The 20,049-nt window shown below is 51.7% G+C and overlaps 1 protein-coding gene across 1 annotated transcript in view; it reads left to right on the top strand.

The window, feature by feature from the left end:
* Positions 1 to 10,141, top strand: part of RGS10 (regulator of G protein signaling 10) — a 38,510-nt gene extending 28,369 nt beyond the window's left edge. The window contains exon 5 of the mRNA XM_045878960.3: positions 9,791 to 10,141. Within this exon, the coding sequence (XP_045734916.1) occupies positions 9,791 to 9,937 (147 nt within the window). The 3' untranslated portion in view covers positions 9,938 to 10,141. The remainder of the gene's footprint in view (positions 1 to 9,790) is intronic.
* The last annotated feature ends 9,908 nt before the right edge of the window (positions 10,142 to 20,049 follow it).

Below are 20,049 nucleotides of genomic sequence, written 5' to 3'. Positions count from 1 at the left end.
CCATGGGATGGTGACACCATTAGTGATCCCGATCCCCCAAACCATCAGGCTGAACTTGTGGTTGACGTGTTCTGCGAAGGATTGTGTTAGACATTTCGCTATCTTAAGAGAAGTTTGGGGGCTTAAAACTCCATCACTTTGAAAATTTATGGAAGTGGAGAGATCGTTCTCTGATTTAACTCAGTTCTGCAAACGTGGCCTGGTTGTGTGCTCAGCACAAGGCTGGGAAGGCCATGAGAGGTGGGGGTTGGACAGTGGCTGTTTCCTTGGAACCTTAGCCTAGAATCAAAGGACAAATTTAAGTTGTGGGAAGCAGGAAGGAGGAGGCGACCTTACAAAGAGTTGGTTTTTTGAATGAATTGCAATTTCCTGCAGTGTCTTTTTTTTTTTCTTATAAAAATCCTCTGCTGGCAGGTCTATTTCAGTTCTGGTCGGTTTGCTGGTATTTGTTCTTTCATTCACTCCCTTATGCTACGATCTTGATGGAGAGCCTACTGTGTACCAGGGACCATGCTAGGAACTGTGTGTGCAGAGAAGAAATCAGCCCCTGTCCAACCATGAAGACAGAAAAAGATAAATGCTATGAAGTAAATACAGCAGGTGGTGGGCTAAAAGTGACTGGGAGGGGCCTACATTGGATCTCGTGGTCAAGGAGGGCTCCCTGAGGAGGTGACTGAGCCCTGAGTGGCAAGGGGAAGCCAGGTGAGAAGAGAGCAGGACCTGCCAGGGAGCAGCAACAGCAAGTGCAAAGGCCCTGGGGTGGGGATCTGCTAGGTGTGTTGGAGGAGGTCAGTATGGCTGGAGTATACAGTCAGTGAGGAAGATGATAGAAACTAAGTCAGGAGGGACTGGCTGGGGTTAGGCCCTGAAGCTGTGGTAACCAGATGCCGTCTGCAGACCTCCAGTGCCCTGATGTTAGAAAGTCGCTCCCTGCTAGTCACACCCCTATTTCCTTAGACCTGACGTTTCCCCCTTTCCTTTGACTTTAGAATTTAGTAGCTGTGAAACGTTGGGCAGGATGCAGTCCCTCTCTGTGCCTCAGCTTCCTCTTTGGTGAAATGGAGGTTATGATAAGACGCTTGGGAGGCGAAATGCAGGCGTATCTGTGGCGTGTTTACTCAGGGCCCTCCGTGAGTGTTACTGCACGTGTCCTTTAGAATGTCACATGAAGATAAACTTTAACTTCATGCAGTTCTTAACCGGGGACCATTTTGCCTCCCTCCCCAGGGGATCCTGCACAATGTCTGGAGAGACCTTTCTGGCTGTCACAACAGGGGTGGGGGCACCACCGGCACCTCGTGGGTGGAGGCCAGGATGCTGGTAAATGTAATGCACGGGGCAGCCCCGCCCGACACAGAATTATCCGGCCCCAAGTGTCAACAGTGCTGAGGTTGAGAAACCCCGGCTTCCAAAGCCATGCAGAGTGGCCGTGCCTTGCCCTCACCGAGCCTCGGGTCCCCACCTAGAAACAGCCAATAACGTGTAGCTTTCTGCACCGTCGTGACTTCGGGAAGACGTTGGGGCTGAGCCTCCTCACTGCTCCCACAGTGCTTTCATGGTGCATCTATTTGAAGCTGGGAGGTTCAAGATGGCACCTCGGTTTGCAAGTGAGAAAGTTCACCCCAGGGGAAGGCGACCCGACTAGCCCGAGAGGGGACCCCGCGTGGGTGCGGGGCTTCCTGTGCACCTGGACCCGTCCTACCGACCTGCTGGCCTGCCGCCCCGTGGGACCTGGCCTTGCCGTCCTCCTCCTGGTCTGGGCTGCCTCTTTCCTTCCACACATGCTTCACAGCAGTGCTGTCTTTGGCCTTGAAAGACCCGCCAGGGCTCTCGCCTTCTCCTTTCCCTCACCCGTCTCCATTGCCCCGCCGGGCTCTCGTGTACCCCCGGCCTGGCTGATTCTAGAACATCCCTGTCGGTCCCTCAGGCACCGAGTCAGCTACGACAGGAAGGGGTCAAATCGGTCTCAGCAGCCTAACATGCTTTCCTTTGTACAAGAGATGACAGTGCCTGTCCCTGCTGGCCTTGTCGGCTCAGCAGGGTGAACATACCGGGCCGCTCCGCCACATGGCTGGGAGATCCAGGGAGGAGGGCCAGCCCGGGGACCCCCTCGGCCAGCACGAGCCGTGAGCACATCCCGTTACTGTGTCACCTCAGATTCTGAGCAGGTTAATTTTAAAAATTAATTTTTTTAAAGATTTTGTATACTTATTTAGAGAGAGCCCAGGTGGGGGGAGGGGCAGAGGGAGAGAGAGAATCTGAGCTGAGAGAGACTCCATGCTGAGTGCGGAGCCCCATGTGGGGCTCGATCTCAAGACTCTGAGATCACGACCTAAGCCGAAATCAAGAGTCAGGCGCTTAACCGACGGAACCACCCAGGCGCCCCTGAAAATGAATTTTAATTGTTAAATAACTACATGTTCATTGTTGAGAAGAAAAGAAAATTCACATAACCCAGGAGGGTCTGAAGTAAGACGTTAAAACACCTCAGGCCGTGCCTTCCCTCTCCCTCCCTAACAATAACGCCCGTATGTTTCATATCCTTCCAGACCCTTCCCTGAAGGTGTAAGAATGGAATGCTTTGAAATCTGCTCAGTGACTTGAGATTGTGCCATGTTAATGATTTAAAACACAACTCTGCTCCTAGAAGTGTCTCTTCTGCACCATTCTACCACCTTTCTTGCTCTGAAGCCTCTGGTTTGAATTCCACAGACTAGCCAGATTGGTTCCCTCTGGGACAACGCAGAGATTGGAGGTGATGGGAGGGTCAAGGTCATTGCACATGACACCTTGAAATCATTGCTTTCTGGGACCGTGAAAGAGGTTTGAGGGGGAACAGGGCTGCTCATTCTTCTTTCTTAAACCTGAGGGATCCCAGTGCCTACACTTAAAGCAGGTTTCAAGTGCTGCCGGGACACTCTCACCCAGGCTTGGTGCTAAGTCTGGTCTGGGGAAGGCAGAATGCAGGTGGCCTTCTCCACAGGAAAGGAAGCCCTCGACCCCTGATGCTTAAAAAAAAAAAGGTAGAAACGACTTCAGTGAGATGTCAGTGCTCCCAGCCACATCCTTGACAGAGAAAGGAACCATGCGTCCGGCCCCTTGTTGGCAGTGTCTTTACTTTGAATTTCCCCAGAAACCGAGAAGTGAGAAACACTTCCTTTTTAGACATCAAGAAGGGGTGGGCCGGTGGGGGAGGACCCGGCCGTGGGGGAGGGGCTGCCGTGCTTCCGGGGTCAGGTGGGGGTCCACTCCCTCCCCCACCCCCTGTATCTCCCAGTCCGCAGTGGTGGCTGTGCCCGGGGATTCTGGGCGCCTCCGCCTTGTGGGTGCTTGCTGACATCTGCCCCTGAAGATTAAGTCCAGTTCCGAAATTGGCATTGTCCAGTGTGCAAAGCCCGAGAGGGCAGGTCGTGGGTTTTCATTCAAATGGAAGAAAAGTTGGCTCCCTGCATCTACCACAGCCTTAGGAGGGATGGGGCGGGGCAGGAAGGATAGTATTTGAAATACTTTGAGTTTGTTTGGTTTTTTTTTATACCTTTAAAAAGGTATTTAGGGGAAGAAGGTGGGGTGGGTGCTAGAATAGCTTTTAACTCTCCTGAGTTAAGGCAAAAATAAAATACCTTCACTCCATGTAGAAAGCATGTCATTTGAGCCTTGGATTTGAGTGTGATGGACTCCAGGAAAAAGTGGACCAAGTGTGGGGTGCCTGAGTGGCTCAGTGGTTAAGCGACTGCCTTCAGCTCAGGTCATGATCCCAGGGTCCTGGGATCGAGCCCCCGCATCGGGCTCCCTGCTCAGCGGGAAGCCTGCTTCTCCCTCTCCCTCTGTCTGCCGCTCTGCCTACTTGTGCTCTCGCTCTATCTCTGTTAAATAAATAAATAAAAATCTTAAAAAAAAAAAAAAAAGTGGACCAAGTGCTCCGCTGCTCCGTGCGACAGCACCAGACCCATGGGCCTGTGAGGGGTATCACCCTTGAGCAGGGATCTCTCCTCCTCTGCCCATGTCCACCCTCCTTCTGGAGTTTTGATCCCACCCAGCATGGCGTCCTTCTCTGGCAGCCTGTCTGGGAAGCAGGAGAGAAACTTCCATGGCCTGGCCTGGCAGGTTGGGACAAGGGCTGAGCTGAGCTGCTCTTTGCTGGCTGCCCTCAGACCTTCTTCTGGATGCATTCCACTCAGAAGATGGGGAGACGGTTTTGAACTTCCGTGGTGGGGACATCCCTGTGTGTGCCCTGCCCCATGGCCTCTGATCATTTCGTGGCCTCAGGGCTGGAGGGAGGTAGCTCGCTTTCTTGGCACTTTCTATCTGTACGTGTGGGTAGGAAAGCATGTCTGTGGTCTGGGTGCGTGGGAAGAGAGCATGTTCTAGAAGGCGCAGTTCAGAGATGGTGGCATTTGCCACCTTCTTTCAAGAACCCAGTTCTTGAAGCAAATATGAAATCTCACTACTAAAATTTTCTGCTGCATTAGAGGATTTCTTTTCCTCCTTGCATCCAGTTGAAATAACATGGCAGAGGGGTTTGGAAAGGAGGGAGGATGCTCATTTAGGTCTTTTCATGTTCCTGCTGTCTGAGAGGCATTAAAAGATTAGGCTTGAAATGCACTTACTGGAGACAGCGATGAAATCTTTCCCGAGGGGCCTTCAAGCCTGCGTAAGCGTCCGGTCTTCTCCACGGCCGAGCGTGCTTCTGGGAGGGTGTCCTTTCTGGGAGCAGCAGATTCGGAACAACCTCCAGCTGGAGTCGCCGCGTGGATATTCTCCCTCGCAGAAAGGCCAGTCCTAATCAATCAGTGGCCCGGGATCTGGAGAGGGAGGGGCCCTGGTTGTGTGATGGGACCCAGCGCATCGATGCCCGTGGGCGGGAGGCTCCCTTTGCCTGTATCACTGAGAGTTCCACCTCTGGCCACCTGCCGGAATGGAGCCCAAGGCAACGATGCTGAATGGTTTATAGTCGAGGCATGCCGCTGACAGATGTGGGGCTGCCCAAACCTGCAACCTGCTGAGCCCCAGCTGTCTTGGCCAAAAAAAAAAAAAGGTATGGAATGCCCCTTAGCTGCCAACTGGGGTTTTCTGCTTCATCGGCTGCCCGTCTCTCAGAAGGACCGTCTGTCTGCCATATCGCTCTGCTCCGATGCCGTCTGCCCATCTGGAGCCTCACCCCCACCCCCGATTTGTCTCCACCTTCTGCTTTCTCTTCCCTGCGGACAACTTGAGGTGTGTTGGAAGGGTGATGCTCTCAGTTCAGGCCCCGTGAGGCCAGTTCTCCCCATCAGAGAGTCCTCCTCTTGTAGAATCTTCTGGAACACCTAGGGCCATCTCATTGTCTATGCACAAGCAGGAGTGAGCTGAAATCAAGAAGCCGACTGTTAGTTTCCAAGGGCTGTCTTAACCAATGATCTCAAACTGAGTTGCTTAAAACAGAAATCTATTCTCTCAGTTCAGGAGGCCAGAAGTCTGAAGTCAAGGTGTCGGCAGGCCTGTGTTCCTCCGGTAGGCTTACGGAAGACTCTCTCCCTGCCTCCTCCTGGTTTCTGGTGAGGGCTGGCATTCCTGCTGTACCTTGGCTTGCGGCTGCATCACTCTGATTGTTGCTTCTGCCTTCATGTGACCTCTTCTGTGTCCCTCTGTGTGTCCTCTCTTCTTAGGAAGACACCACTTTTTGGAAGATGTCATCGCGAGATCCTCAACTAACCCTATTCCAGATAAGGTCACACATTCTGAGATTCCAGGTAGACGTACACTTTCGAGTCCCCCGTTCAACCCACCACACTGATTTTTAGGGATATTTGTTTCCCATTATACACACAAATACACTTTTTTAAAAAAGATTTTTTTATTTTTTTTAAGTAATCCTACACCCAACATGGGGCTTGAGCTCATGACCCCGAGATCAAGAGTCACACACTCTTCCAACTGAGCCAGCCAGGCGCCCCCACAGATACACTCTTGAGGAACATATTTGGGATTGTTTTTCATTTTAGCACGTTTTTTAAATTTAGTGTTTAGACGTGTAATAATCACATGTTGCATTCTTTCCACGTCTAACTCTTTTTGTAGACTTCATTTTCAGTCACTGCCTCCTGGTCTGCCAGGTGAGTGGCAGGACAGCCGAGTGGTTCAGAGTATGGGCTCGGGAGAGAGGTGGCCCGCGTTCGCATCCCGCCCATCTCTCTTGGGCTGCTATGGCCTGTGTCCTCTCCAGAATCTGATGTTGGAGTCCTAAGCCCCAGTACCTCAGAATATGACTGTGTTTAAAGATAGGACCTTTAAGGAGATAATGAATGTAAAATGAGGTCATTGGGGTAGCCCCTAATCCAATACGACTGGTGTCCTTCTAAGAAGAGGTGTTTAGGACATAGACACACACAGAGGGAAGAACGTGTGAGGACACAGCGGGAAGACCACCGTGTACAGATCTTCCTCGACTCAACATGGAGGTGCATCCTGACAATAAATGGAAAATACTGCAAGTTGAGGATGATATTAAACACATCTAACCTACCAAACCTCATGGCTTAGCCTGGCCCCCTTGAACGTGCTCCCAACACTTATGAGCCTACAGCTCGTTGAAATCATCTAACACAAAGCCTGTTTTACAATGAAGGGTTGCATATCTCACATCGTTTATGGAATACCGTACTGGAAGTGGAAACAGAACGGCTGTATGGGAGTAGGATGGTTGTCAGCATGAGCTGTTTGCGCCCGTGATCACGGGGCAGCATCACCAGAGAGGATCTGACCGCTTATCGCTGGCACGGGAAAAGATCCAAATTCGACATTCGAAGTACGGTTTGTACTGAATGTGCGTCGTTTTTGCAGCAGTATAAAGTCAAAAAATCGTAAGTTGAACCCTCCTCAGTTGGGGGCCATCTAAATAAGCCAAGGAGAGAGGCCTCAGAAGAAACCCACCCTGCCAACACCTTCATTTTAGACTCCCAGCCTCCAGAAAGGCGAGGAAAGAACTTTCTGTTGTTTGAGTCCCGCAGTCTGTGTTACTTCTTTCGGCAGCCCCCGCAGATGGATACGTTACCCACGGGGGCAAAGCACCGAACCTCTGAGGCCTAGTTTCTTCTCTTTGCAATCAGGTCTCATAGGGTCTCAGGATTTAACAAGAGAATGCTCTGTGCGCGGCCTGGCGCTGGGCTGGAAGGTGCTCTCGGCGGGGTTGGTACCCCCCTGGTTCATTTCGCCAGCCCTCTGTCCCTGCACATTGGGTGGTTTCTGTTCATTCACTGGGCAGGTATTTACTGGACCCCGGTCGTGTCCATTTGCCCCGTGACAAATAAGGGTGTGGCCTGCGGTCAGCAGCGGGGTACGCTGCCTTTGGCCACTTTCTGGGAAGGGACTTTTAGGAGCATTCTCTATCCTCCAAGCCGTTTTCACTGAGCACCCCCCATGGGGGGCCCTGGGATGGGAGCACCCTGTTGCCATATGCTCCGAGGCCAGTGCCCAGGAGCCCCTTTGCTGGTGACAGCGATGAGCTATTTAGGCAGCTCGCAGCCCCAGAAAATCACTTTCCTTTTTCCTTTTCCCATAGGGGTCTGATGGCTGCGGCCACCACCTGGTGACTGCACAGCTCCAAGGGGCAGGTGAAGGCCCCTGGCGGAGGGACCCCTAGCCCGAAAGTCTTCATGGGCATTTCACACCTGCCCATGGCAGGGAGTGGCCCTTACGCTCCTGTTAAATAGTTGGCAGACCCGTCCCCTCGAGCTGGCTGGCACCGCGGAGTGCCGAGAGCCTGCGGCCTCTGGGGATCTCCCGAAGGCCGAGTCCTGCCCACCGCCCAGCCCAAGCAACCCCCTGCCCTCTGTCCCCCGCCTCCTCCGTCCCGGGGTGCCTTTTTCTTCTCTTCTTTGAAGTGTGAGCCTTCGAGCTGCGGCAGGCAAACAGGATGTCCCACTCCCACACGCAGAGACTTCAGACGAGACACTTGGGTCGAACCGCATCCTGCTGGCAGTGGTGGGTCCCATCTGCCGCGGACCTGGCGTGGGAGAGGGTGCAGGGCTGAGAGCAAGGAGGGGTCCTCACGAGGTGGCTTTTGTGAGTCACTCGGAGCCTCGCTCCAGCCTCCCAGCTAGGTGCGCATGTCAAAGTGCCCTCTGGGAGCTCTGTGCCTGGAAAAGCTGAATAATGCAGGTGGTGAGGGATGGTCACACCTGCACAGCACATCTGTGGGTGGCCTTGGACCGATAATGGCATTCCTCATCCCCCGCCTTGCCCTTGGCTCTGATTTTTGTGTTTTCTGGGAGGGTTTTTTTTTGTTGTTGTTGTTATTTTAAAATGAATCATTTCTCCAAACCTCAGCAAATCAGTCTAGGATTGCAAGATTGCTGTAAAAGAGGTGACGGCCAAGGAGAGGCACAAGGTGGGGACTTATGGAGGCGTGCTCTTCCTAAACAGCTGCAGATCTGAGGCAGGGCTGGGGGAACACCCAGGGAAGGAAGGGCAGGCACTAGTGTAAGAGTTTAAGGAAAACACAAAGTCCTAAATCTTTCCCTGAGCAGTGGACTCTGGTGATAGCAGAATGATTTAGGCGCTTCTCTTTGTGGGTGAAGCCGTCTTGGGGGAAGGAAGGTACAAAGGCAGAAGGTTCCAGGTCTCCCATCCCCCTGGGAGATGTTTTGAGTCCTTAGACTCCATCAGACATTCGGTTTCAAAATAGTTTGCGTGTGTGTTGGGAGAGGTGGAATTTAAAAGGTGTCAGGGTTTTACCACCCACTTGATAACCCCTCCTGGCTGTGAGTGACATTCTAGACACCTCTGGAACTTTCCACTTGTTGAGCCCATCGTAGTGCAGGAAGCGAAGATACCAGGGTGCACGGCGTGGATTTTTCATCTGCAGAATGTCCTGAAAATTCAGTTGAAAGGTTTGAGAGAGAGACAAGGAGGAAGATTTCTCAAGAGAATGTACTCCACAACAGCTGGAAAATGCTTCTCTTTTCTCCACCGATTTTGTAGGGCAAGGGAGGAGGGTGGCAAAGGATCGGGTAGGAGTGGGGGAGAGGGGATGCTGGGAATAGGGACCATGGCTAAGGAGAGGGGGCAATTCTCTGAGGACCTGCGGTACACGAGGCAGCCCTATAATCCAGGAGACTTAGGCTCCATTAGGGGTCCTCCCCTCGTGCCTGCAGAACATACCCGAGAGTCATTGCTTTCCCAGAGCCATGCTCCTGGGCTGAATGAGTGTGCAGGGTCCACACGCTGCAGCCAACTGCTCCTTTAATTAGGGCCTGTTCCCAGAGCCTCTCCTCGCTAACACAGTCATTTCACTCCCCTGCCTGCATTAAAGTAGCCCCATTTTGTTTCTTGGCATAATAACAGGTTTATTTGAGTTCTTGGATGCCGGACTTCTGGGGGGTTCTTAACAATACTGGCATCATCTGAGAGGACGGTGGCCTTTCCAATAACCACCCTCCCTACAGGAATGGTTTCTGTTCTGCCACCTCAAGTTCTGGAGAAATACGTCCCTGTGTCATCTATTCAAATAAAGTAGAGATTCTTAACGGACCTCTTGATACAAGGGTATGAATCAGTGCTGTGTGCATTTATACTTCCGAGGAAGGTAAAGGCAGCTTCGCTCGTGTGGCTATTATATTCCGTTGAGACGGTCTCATAATTACCAAAACCATCCAGGAAATCTTCCTTGCCCAGCACATGACTTACTTGCTTTGTGTGTTTTGCACGTAGTTGCCTTCTTGGGCGTGTGATAGGTATTTAATAAACATTTGATAGAATGACTCAGGGTCTGATTAGCCTCAACTTTGAGACTCTTTTTTCCTTTTCTCCTTAGATCTTCAACCTCATGAAGTATGACAGCTACAGCCGCTTCTTGAAGTCTGACTTGTTTTTAAAACACAAGCGAACCGAGGAAGAGGAAGAAGATCCCCCCGATGCCCAAACTGCAGCTAAAAGGGCTTCGAGAATTTATAACACATGAGTCTCCGAAGAGCTGGCAGGACTGGCGGCTTTCAGAAGTGAAGGAACTCCCTCTCAGGACCACGCAGGGTTTATAATTGCTTTGTTATCTGTAAGGACTGAAATGTACAAAACCCTTCCGTGGGATATGTGTATTTTATTAACTGCTTGACCAGTGAGTTTTGCATGATGGCTAATCTTACATAAAAAAACAAATAGCTTTGAAGTTTTAGTTCACATACACACACACACACACAAGCACACATAAGCAGAAGAGTCCTTAAACACTGGATACTTTGAGCATTTTGTAACTTGATTAAATGTCCTCTGAGGCCACCAGGTGAAACTTAGAGCCACCTGTTACCTTTTAAGTCTTTGCCCGGCCTCTGGGGGAGGGGTCATGCATGTCCACAGATTCACTTGGCAAATGAGCTCGAGAATGAGTTGATCTGACAAACTCAGGCCCCTGGGAGTGTCGTCTGTCAGGCGCCTTTTGGTTAAATACTTGTCGAGAGTAAGTTCAGGGCTGGGAAAAGAAAAGTCATCACTGACAGCCTCTACAGATTTGGGGAGCAGTGTATGAGCACCCTCGGAGGGTTCTTATTTCTTATGTGTGGGTTTGTCCTGGTTTTGCCTACAGCCCGTGACATGTCATGCAACACAGATAAATAGTTCATCTTGACAGAAACAAGATCTCAACCAGGAAGAAAGATAAATGCAAAATCACTCAGGGTCCCTGCGACAACGCAAGGTGGTGTTGAATGAATTGGCCTGTGCCGATGACGGAGTTGGGGGGATGTTCCGTTCTCCCATAGCCCATCTGGGGACACATTGGAACCCTTTCTCCTCTGCCCTACCCTTTACTGGACTTGTTAACTCCAGGCTTGGCACTCCAACGAGGGGAAAGAAATGCTCTTTGAAAGTCTCGTCTTCGGTGGAGAGGCTGTGAGTGAAGCCCTGCCTGGCCAGGGCTGTGCCAGCCAGCCCAGGTTACCCGCACCGCCCCCCCCGCCTCCCCTTTGCGAGCAGAGCCCAAGGTCAGGCACGGTTCCCTTCTGCTGCTTGCTCCCACCATCTGCTGCTGCCAGACCTCTCCAGCATGTTTGCCAAACCTTCAGCTCCTGTTTGTACAAACAGAGCAACCAGACTGTTACTTGTGAGCTTTCCCACTCAGACTTTTCCATTTGCAAAATTCCCTGATGTTGAGGGGGACTGTGTAGTTCATTAATCACACCAGGATAGTTTTGAGAGAGAAGGGAACAGAGTTTAGTCATTACGGGATAACGGGCAGAGACAGGTTCTGTTCTGAGTGAGCCAGTTTGCGACGATGACCCTCCCCTCACGTGAAGCCCTCTGCTGTTCCCCTGATTCCCCAGCGTCATTGTCCACTTGCTGTGGTCGAAGGTTTCCTGTCCATCTATCTCGGGCCTGGGGAAGGGAAGGCCTTCAGGGAGCCATTCACTGCTGAGAACCGAGTCACCCGACTGAGCGTTCATCAGAAACGGCAAATGTTTGATCCCCTTACAGGGGTTCCCTGCCTTCCCTAGGACATCCCAGACAGGCCTTCTCTCTGCCTGGGACGAGGTCTTGTCGCTGAGACGGACAAGCAAGGGACACGCCATCCTCTATTTGCAATTTGCAGTTTCCTAACCAGAAAAGTGCAGGGCTGCACACCCACCGCACCGTTGTGGAGAGAGGGTAACTTGGGGTCACCAGCGAGCTGAGCAAGCGGCTCGGTGCGCCCTTTGGAGAGCCTTGTACGGGGCACTGCAGCTGGGCCGGGAACCTCTTACCGGGCTCCAAGACCCTTTAGAGTGGTGGCCGCTTTATAAGCGCTTGAATAAAGGAAACAGAGCCAGCCAGGAGATGGTCTAGCAAAGGGAAGCTGGTCATGAAGGAGCTGCCTGGAAAGCTGGGCACCAGGGGGATGCCAGCCATGGATGTTTAATGCGCGCTCCCGCCGCTTCCTCTGGCTTGCTCCCGCCTGGCTGCCCACCCTCCGCCAACTGCCAAGCTGAGGCCTGGACAGAACTCAGCTTCCTGAAGCTACTACGGAAGCAAGCCGAAGTGTGGGGAATCCAGGCAGCCAGATAGACGCTTCCCCCAGCTTTCACCCTCACCCCCCTGACCACCCCCGTCTGACCATCCAGGCACGTGTTGATTAGGATCTCAGTCGTGTCTGCAGGGGGCCAGCGACCAGGCTGGGTGCCGAGATTCCCCGGGGGGGGGGGGGGGGGCAGCCGCGAGGAGTCATGCGCTCGTGGCATGCACAGGTGTTACCAAATGGAGGTTTTGTTCTCACTCAGGTGTGGGGAGGAGATGGGGAGATGATGACCATTGCAAAGGGAGTTTGTGACGGGTCCTGAGAGGAGGGGCAGGCCGTGCCATGCAGAGCTGCCTGGGGCTGGGGAGCAGAGGGAACAGCGGGAAGCTGTGGGCAAGGGCATCTGTTGTGGTTTCCTTGGGAAAGGCCAAGCGAGGTAAGCAGGCATGGGGTTGGCTGGTTTGAATCACCTCCCCAGGCTCTGGGGCCCCGGGGCTGTCCCTGGTTGTCCGGTACCTGGGCCCAGATGATGAGGGCAGGTGGCCCGGAGGGTGAGAGCCCGGTGAGAACCCGAGAAAGGATGTGGTTGGGAGAGGAGCTCTGCATCGGTTAGGTAGCCCCAGTGATGTGCTAGCTCCAGGAACGGGCGAGCCCTGGGAAGGGCACCCCTCCAGGGTCAGCAAGGCCCCCGACATCAGAAAAAAAATTAAAAAAAAATGCTTAGTACAACAGTCTGTGGGGTCTCCCACTCCCAACCTGCAGGCCATAGATGCGTGTGACAGGGCAGGTGTTTTAAATCTTTCCATGCAAATGCCTAGGACAGAGCGTGAGCGTCCGCACCAGGTGTCTGCAGGCCCCGTCACTCCCCATTGCCTGTGTCAGGCCATTCACACACGCTCTGTCCACTGCAGAGTTTGTGCCCTGAGCTCGCCTTCCTTTGTGCAGAGAGCACGGCCTGGGTGGCATTTTCCTCTGTGACCTCGCAGTCCTTAAGGACACCCCTGGATCCACTCTCTGACCTGGCTGCCTTTCCAGGAGGGGGCTGTGGTCCATGTCCTCTGCACGGTCCTCACTGCCCTGCCTTCTCACGGGCAGCTCTCCCTCCTAGGCATGGGGGGCACCTAACATACATGCAGAGCCCCCCTTCAAGTGCTTCTCTCTCACTGCCTCTTACACCAAAGCTTAAAAAGTAGGGCAACTAGGGGCACCCCGGTGGCTCAGTTCGTTAAGTATCTGACTCTTGAACTCAGCTCAGGTCTTGATCTCAGGGCCATGAGTTTGGGCCCCACGTTGGGCTCCATGCTGGGTGTGGAGCCTCCTTTGGGGAAAAAAAAAAAAAAGTGGAGGGGGAGGGGAACAGCTACTTCCCCCATTTTAGAGAAGGGAAACAAGAACCAGTGACCTGAGTCAGACAGGAGCATGCCTGTGAGTGGGAGAGTCTGAGGCTGGAACCAAGCATTCTGGCCCCTGATCCCAGCTCCCTTTCAGGCCCTCCCTCTGCCTGGACAGAGGCTGAATGACCCCCTGCTAGATCCCAGGCCAAATACTGGACCCAGGAGTGACCAGCACCGACCCCCCACCCCGGGAGAGGGGCCACTGGGACGGGACTGGCTGGTTGTGCTCCTCTTCAGTTTGCAAGCTCAGTCATTTTATCTTTCCCCTAAATATCAGGACGTCAGGCTTTATGTTGACTCTGGGGAAATCACTGCTTCCAAAAACACGAGAATGGGTGCTCTGTTCTTGTGAGCATAAGCTTTTCCTTCCAGTCTCAGGTGACTTCTGGGAACTGAAGAATTAGTTTGGCCAAGTTTCCCGTTGTGGTTTTGCTCACAAGGACACAGGCCCCTTCCTGTGTTACAGCGTCGAGGCCTGACGAATTGGTACCCACCGCCAGGTCCCAGCTCTGAATTTGGGAGCATGCTTTGTTTATGAGCTTTGTAAACTGCTAGGCAAGCACAGTCATGACTCATAGTGTCTCATTATTTACCTTCGTTCTGGCTGCAGATGTTCTAGAACGTGCATTTATTCAAGTGCTAAATGGTCTTATTGTACCATTAGCGTCCAGGTTTTTTAAACTTGTGCTTCTTCCCAAGGTTGGTTGCATCCAAGGCAGTGGGCACTGAGGGAGGGCTGGCGCCGGGGTGAGGAGGGCAGAAAGCTCATGCCGGGGGCATGATCACTGCCCAAGTGGCTCCCAGACCCTGGGCAGAGCAGGCTAGTTCTCCTTGGATTCCCACAGGCTCTCCGCGCTTTGTGAGTCCAAACTTGCCCAAGCAGAAACCTGGGGGGCCACTGTCTTGGTACTTCTGAGTGAGGGGCCTGTGGGTCGTGCCCTCCCTTGGTGCTTGGAGGGGGGCGTTCACGGTGCTGCATCCGTCTGGGGATAGGGGGACCTTGGCCAATTCCCACAATGCCCCCAGGTAGGGGCACCTGGCTGTAGCCTAAGAACCTCCCCTTTCCTGTACTTCTATGTCTGATTCATCAGCTGGTCCTCTAGGTTCTCTCCAAAATCGAGCCCAAATATGCCTCCCCATGTCCACAGCCCGGCCCCAGCCAGGCCCAGCTGCCTCCCTCCTCGCCAGCCCCGAAGCCCGAGACAGCCTCCCAATGGCCCGTCCTCCGCCCTGCACTCCTGCTCCCCAACGACACCCAGCAGCTATCTTGTAAAAGCACAAACCTCCCCGTGCTGCTCCCCTGTGCAAGCCCCTGCCAGGCCTTCCTTGGTTGCAGAAGAAAAAAATCAGAGGCCAGGAGAGCCGAGCCCAGCCCCCCTCACCTTCTGCCCCTCGACGGCTCCCGGACCTACTTTCTGATCCGAGATGCTGCTTTCCACGGCTTCTCATGGGCTGTGCCCTCGTGACCTTGGTGTGGCTGGCTCCGTCCTTGGTGTGAGGCCACATGTTAGCTCCTGGGAGGGGCCTTTCCTGAGGACCCCGCTAAGCTGTCCTCCACCTGTAGGCCCATTCCCAGCCCCTTCGGAGCCTGGCACATGACTATTTATCTGTTACAGGTTTGTGACCTCTCTCCCTAAGGAACAGGACCCCTGTGTTTCACTGTGTTCTGGGTCGTGAGCCCAGTGCCCGGCCCAGAGCAGCCACATAGCCCCAGGCCCTCCGTAAATGCTTCCTGAATGAGCGAATGAAATGCCAAATGGATCAGCATCTTGAATTTTGGTTGATTTCCTGCACAATCTGGCACCTTGCTGTTGCCCATGGCTAATGGCCAACTCTTGTGATGGTCATAAAAATGCAGAATTGGGAGGATGGGAGAGACCCACCACTTTCTGGGTGCCTCCCAGAGCTTGGGCATTGGGTGAGGCCCACTGCAGATGGTAGGACACTTCCACTGTATCCCGGGGGAAATGCTCTTCAGAGGCACCAAACCTGGACCACGGCTCATGGCGGATAGTGGCAGGATTAGAATGCAGGTCTTTCAGACCCCACAGGACACTGCCTGTCATGGTCCTGAGTGGGGCCAGATTTCAGCTTGGGCCAATCTTTGGCCATTCCAACTAGAGAAAAGAGAATTTCCTCTCTGTTCTCCCAGGGAGAAGGCCACCACCCAGACGCTCTTGGCCTATTCTTCCTTTTCTTTTGCAGGACATGCAGAAGGGGCTTTGCCCCAACTAGGGAAGTAAGAGTCAAATGCTCCTTTAAATAGACCGGTTTTGTATTTGCCACCAGTTTTTTCCTTTAGTGATACATCATGACCATCTTTCTATGCCAGTAAACATAATTATACACCATCCCCCAAAAAAGTCCAGTTTCAAGATTATCTAGGGAAGATAAATGTTTCCCTTGTGCTAATTCCAGTACGGTTTATAAGCTGTTTTGCAACACGGGCAAACTGTTTTCTTCTTATTTAAGCATTTAAACACTGTTTTTTAAACTGTTATGGCATACAGATCGCCTAAGAGTAACAGATGTCTGCTTGATAGAGATGTTCCCAGGAAAAGAATTTGCTGCTTCTTGGTCTCCAGAGGAAGGATGCCTTTGCAAGTATGTGGCTTTTGGTCCACATGCCCCCCCACCCCAACCCTCCTAAAAAGAAGGGGGAAGAAATACAGTGCTGTAGGCTGCTTGGTAAACATCTGCATTCACAGATCCTGATGATTACAGAGGGGAGACCCTGATCCCCCAGGAAGGCTGACCCTGTCCCTCCCGGAGGGAGCATTTCTCTGAATTTTTCTAGGTGGGTGATCTGGAGACATGAAAATGTGGGTCCATTTTTACCTTCGCATGCCAGGGAGGAGTTGCCCTGGTGCTTTGCAGGATGGCCAGGGCGCCCCAGAGTCCTCGAGGCCGAGGAACCAGGCAGGATAGCCTTCCTGAAGTTCCTGACTTGGGCTCACGGGGGAGCTAGTGAGCTGTGGAGGGAGAGAGCCGTGTAGGACCCTCTGAGGCCCTGGGCCCCCCACCCCACCCCACCCCCCAGCCCCACCCCCGCAGGTGCACTGCAGTCCTTCCTCCCCAGGTCCAGCCCTAAAGGGGTTTCTGTGCCAATCAGCTTCAGAGAGCACGGGCCCAGGGACGGGGCAGCCCTGGAAATACGACTTGTGTGTCAGCTGACCAAGGCCACCACCTTGGCATCCAGGTGTGAGTGGCACCGAGGCTGAGACTGGGCAGGAAGGTGGGGTAGCTGCTCTACCTTTCCTAGCTCCCACAGTCCCAGGGCTGTTCAGGCAGGAGGACGAGGCCCTTTCAGGCTTGCACTGAGGTTTTCTCTTTCCACTCGTTCTTGACCCCCCACCTGTCCCCCATGCCCCTACCTTGGTCTCTGCTGGCTCTAGAGACCCCAGATAACCCCCCCCCCGGGGCCATCAGTGGGAGACTGTTTTCTTCATTTCATTCATTTCTAAAGTCACTGCTAATTTTTTTTAAACCCTTGGTAACAATGTTTTGATGCGAGTTTATTACTTAAAGAACTCTAAGACTTCATGCAATAAACTGCCTGCTACTAAAAAGTTATATTAACAACGAGATCAAGAAATGACTGTGTGTGCAGAGGCTTAAAGGTTTAAAATAGTGGAGCTATTAAGTCTCTCCCTCTCCCATGGCTGGATTTTAAAATATATCTCCAAATCCCCGTCTTTCAGCTCTGGTATTTGTTCTGAAATGTAGTTATTATTTCTGAAGCTGCCAAGATAAGAAGCTAAAATTTTACTCTTTCTTCCCCTACTCTCTGGAGTGATTATTTGGGGGGGGGGCTTTTTTTAAATTGAGATAAAACTAATGTTCAGTAAAGTAGACAAATCTTAAGTGGGCAGCTCAGGGAATATGGAAGCACCACCAGCATCTGGGGTATAGTTTTTTTATGATTTTATTTATTCATTTGAAACATAAAGATACAGAGAGAGAGAGAGCATGAGGAGGGGAGAGGCAGAGGGAGAGGGAGAAGCAGGCTTCCCGCTGAGCAGGGAGCCAGATGTGGGGCTCGATCCCAGGACCCCGGGATCATGACCTGAGCCAAAGGCAGACACCCAACCATCTAAGCCACCCAGGTGCCCCTGGGGTATAGTTTTTAAGGGGCATCTTCTTAAGATGCCCAGGAACCCACAGGAACATTGACCTGAGCCCTGAAACCAGGGGGGCATCGAGGAAGCCAGAGCTCCCACCTTGCTTCTCCTCCTTCCTACCTTCCATATTTTATGGCTCTCAGCAGATGGAGAGTGTCCATGCCCTGTCCCCAACTCCTTGTCTAGCTGCGCAGAGAACCAAGTGGCCTCTCCTCCATGCACAGAGCTCTTTCAGACTTTGTTCTGATTCTTTGCCATTAGGGAAATCAGTCACGTGGCAAAACCTTTAGCAGCCAAGGTGCCATTTTACTTTTGTACAATTTTGTGGCAAATTTGGGAGGGATTTTCAGGGCACTTGTCCATGTCTTTACATCCCAGCTTCTTCAGTGCTGACAAATTGTTTCGCTCAGCTTATCACTAAACCAGGACTTTAAAAAAAATGTTTTATAGGAATAATTTCAGAATATTTGTAAAAGTTTAATGATTATAATAGAATTATCGTCTGTACTTATTATTGCACTCTGCCATGTTTCCTCTATCTGTTCATATTTTTCCCTGAAAGATTTTTAAAAAATTAGACAGGATGGTTCACCTAAAAGAGTATTTATTACACCTAATAAAATGAACAGTTATTCCCAAGATCCTCTAATACCTACTCCATATTCAAACTTCCCGAGCTAAAGCATACTTGGAAATGTCCTTTTTCCAAACCAGGATCCAATCGAGGAGGAGGCATTGTAATGTCTCTCAGTTAGACCGGTCTCCCCATCTTTTTAAGTTTTTATATAATGAAGAAACCAGGCTAAGTGTAGTGTAAAATGCCCTACATTTTTTTTTCATTTCTTGTCTCTTCCTGGTGTCATCTAACTTATATTTCCTTTGCTTCTGAGGAGGAGAGAACACCACTTCTCCTGACCTTTCCCGTGAGCCCAGAGGCTCCTGAATTTTCTCAGTTCACGATGGCACTGGGGTCTCAGGAAATTTCACAGTGTCCCAAAGTTACACAAACAAAAATTTATTCCATTTATTAAACAGGTCCAAACAACTTCATAAGCATTTTTGTCTCACAACTTAGCAGCTGATTGGAAAAAAAAAAAAAGAAAACCTAACACAAATGGAACATTTACAAGTATAGTTCTGTTTCATTCAAAAATAACCAAGAATACTTACTAACGGAATGTGTGCACCTGTTCAGAACCCCCCCCCAGTTTCTCAGATCTTGGAATCAGATTGACGCCCCTAGTCCTGTCCCACAGTGGTTTTCGTATGGGACTTTTTGTCACAGCGACCCCCAAAAACCCAGCTTTGCGAAGATAGGACTCCATGGAAAGGAATGTAGCGTGATCTAATGTTGAAACTGTGCATTAACTTGAGCTAATTCACGGCATCCACTGCCACTGTATTTCCCCTGAAAATGTAGAACGTTCTAGGGTACTCCTGTTGGTTTGCTGTGGCATCTGTGGGAACTATGGGATGAATATAGTCTCGGGTAACTTCCTCTGCAAGTGTTCCAAGTTGTTTGAAGGCTATGTGAACAAGGACAGGTGTGTCTCAGGTAGGTGAACAGAAACACTGCCTTCTAACCTAGAGCTGCGCTTCCTGTCTGCTTTGCTCCAGAAACATCTGGGAAGCGTATTAAAATGAACACTCTCGGAGGCGCCTGGGTGGCTCAGTTGGTTGAACGGCTGCTTTCGGTTCAGGTCATGATCCCAGGGTCCTGGGATCGAGCCCTGTGTTGGGCTCCCTGCTCAGCGGGGAGCCTGCTTCTCCCTCTCCCTCTGCCTGCCTCTCTGCCTACTTGTGTTCTCTCTCTACCTCTCTGTCAAATAAATAAAATATAATCTTAAAAAAAAAATTTAAATGAACACTCTTGAGCTCACTGCCCCCCCCCCCCACATAATCCAAAGACCCTGTGTTAGGACAAGCCTTCTAGTTCATCTCTGACACAGAGTCCACTCACAGAGAAGAAAATGGGGAAAGATGGGAAAATAGAGTCTCCTCCAACAGAGCCTGGGTCCTGCTCCAGCCAAGGGAGTGAGTTTGGTGGCCTTGTGACGCTTCTCACTCCCCTTTTCTCTCGAGCCCAACACAGGGTAAACACAGCTCACATGACAGTCCCTGAGCTCTGCGGTGTGTGGGACCCGGAGATGAAGAGGCCCGGCCTGGCTCTTGAGTTCCCCCAGTGGGGTAAGGGGAGAGGGGTGCAAATAATGTATCTTCAAGGCACCACTTAGGGTCAGGGGAGATTTAACTTAATGGTGTTGGCACAGTTTTCCAGGGCTATTGACTGATGCTACCTTGTATTTTTCTCCTTCCCATTCCATAGCAAATAAGGCCATTTCCCCCAAATCTTGGTGGGGGGAGGATCTGGGGGCTCTTTTTCTGAGCAATTATCGACATTCCTGGAGTGAATGATTTAAAATTCTAAATGGAAAGGTTGGGGGGGGGGTCTTTCTAGGGTTTCTTTCCTCATTCCTTAGTAAGTTTATATCCCATAAGTTTACACAGTTCTTTCCAGCTCACACCTACATCATGTCCCCTGAAATTAAAAGGCTGGCTGTGCAGCGAGCGTTAA

The sequence above is a fragment of the Mirounga angustirostris genome, unplaced genomic scaffold, assembly GCF_029215605.1.
Source record: "Mirounga angustirostris isolate CCGP_5_RB_7025 unplaced genomic scaffold, mMirAng1.0.hap1 SCAF_6, whole genome shotgun sequence".
NCBI lineage: Eukaryota > Metazoa > Chordata > Mammalia > Carnivora > Phocidae > Mirounga > Mirounga angustirostris.
This window is presented reverse-complemented; position numbering and strand designations above follow the sequence as displayed.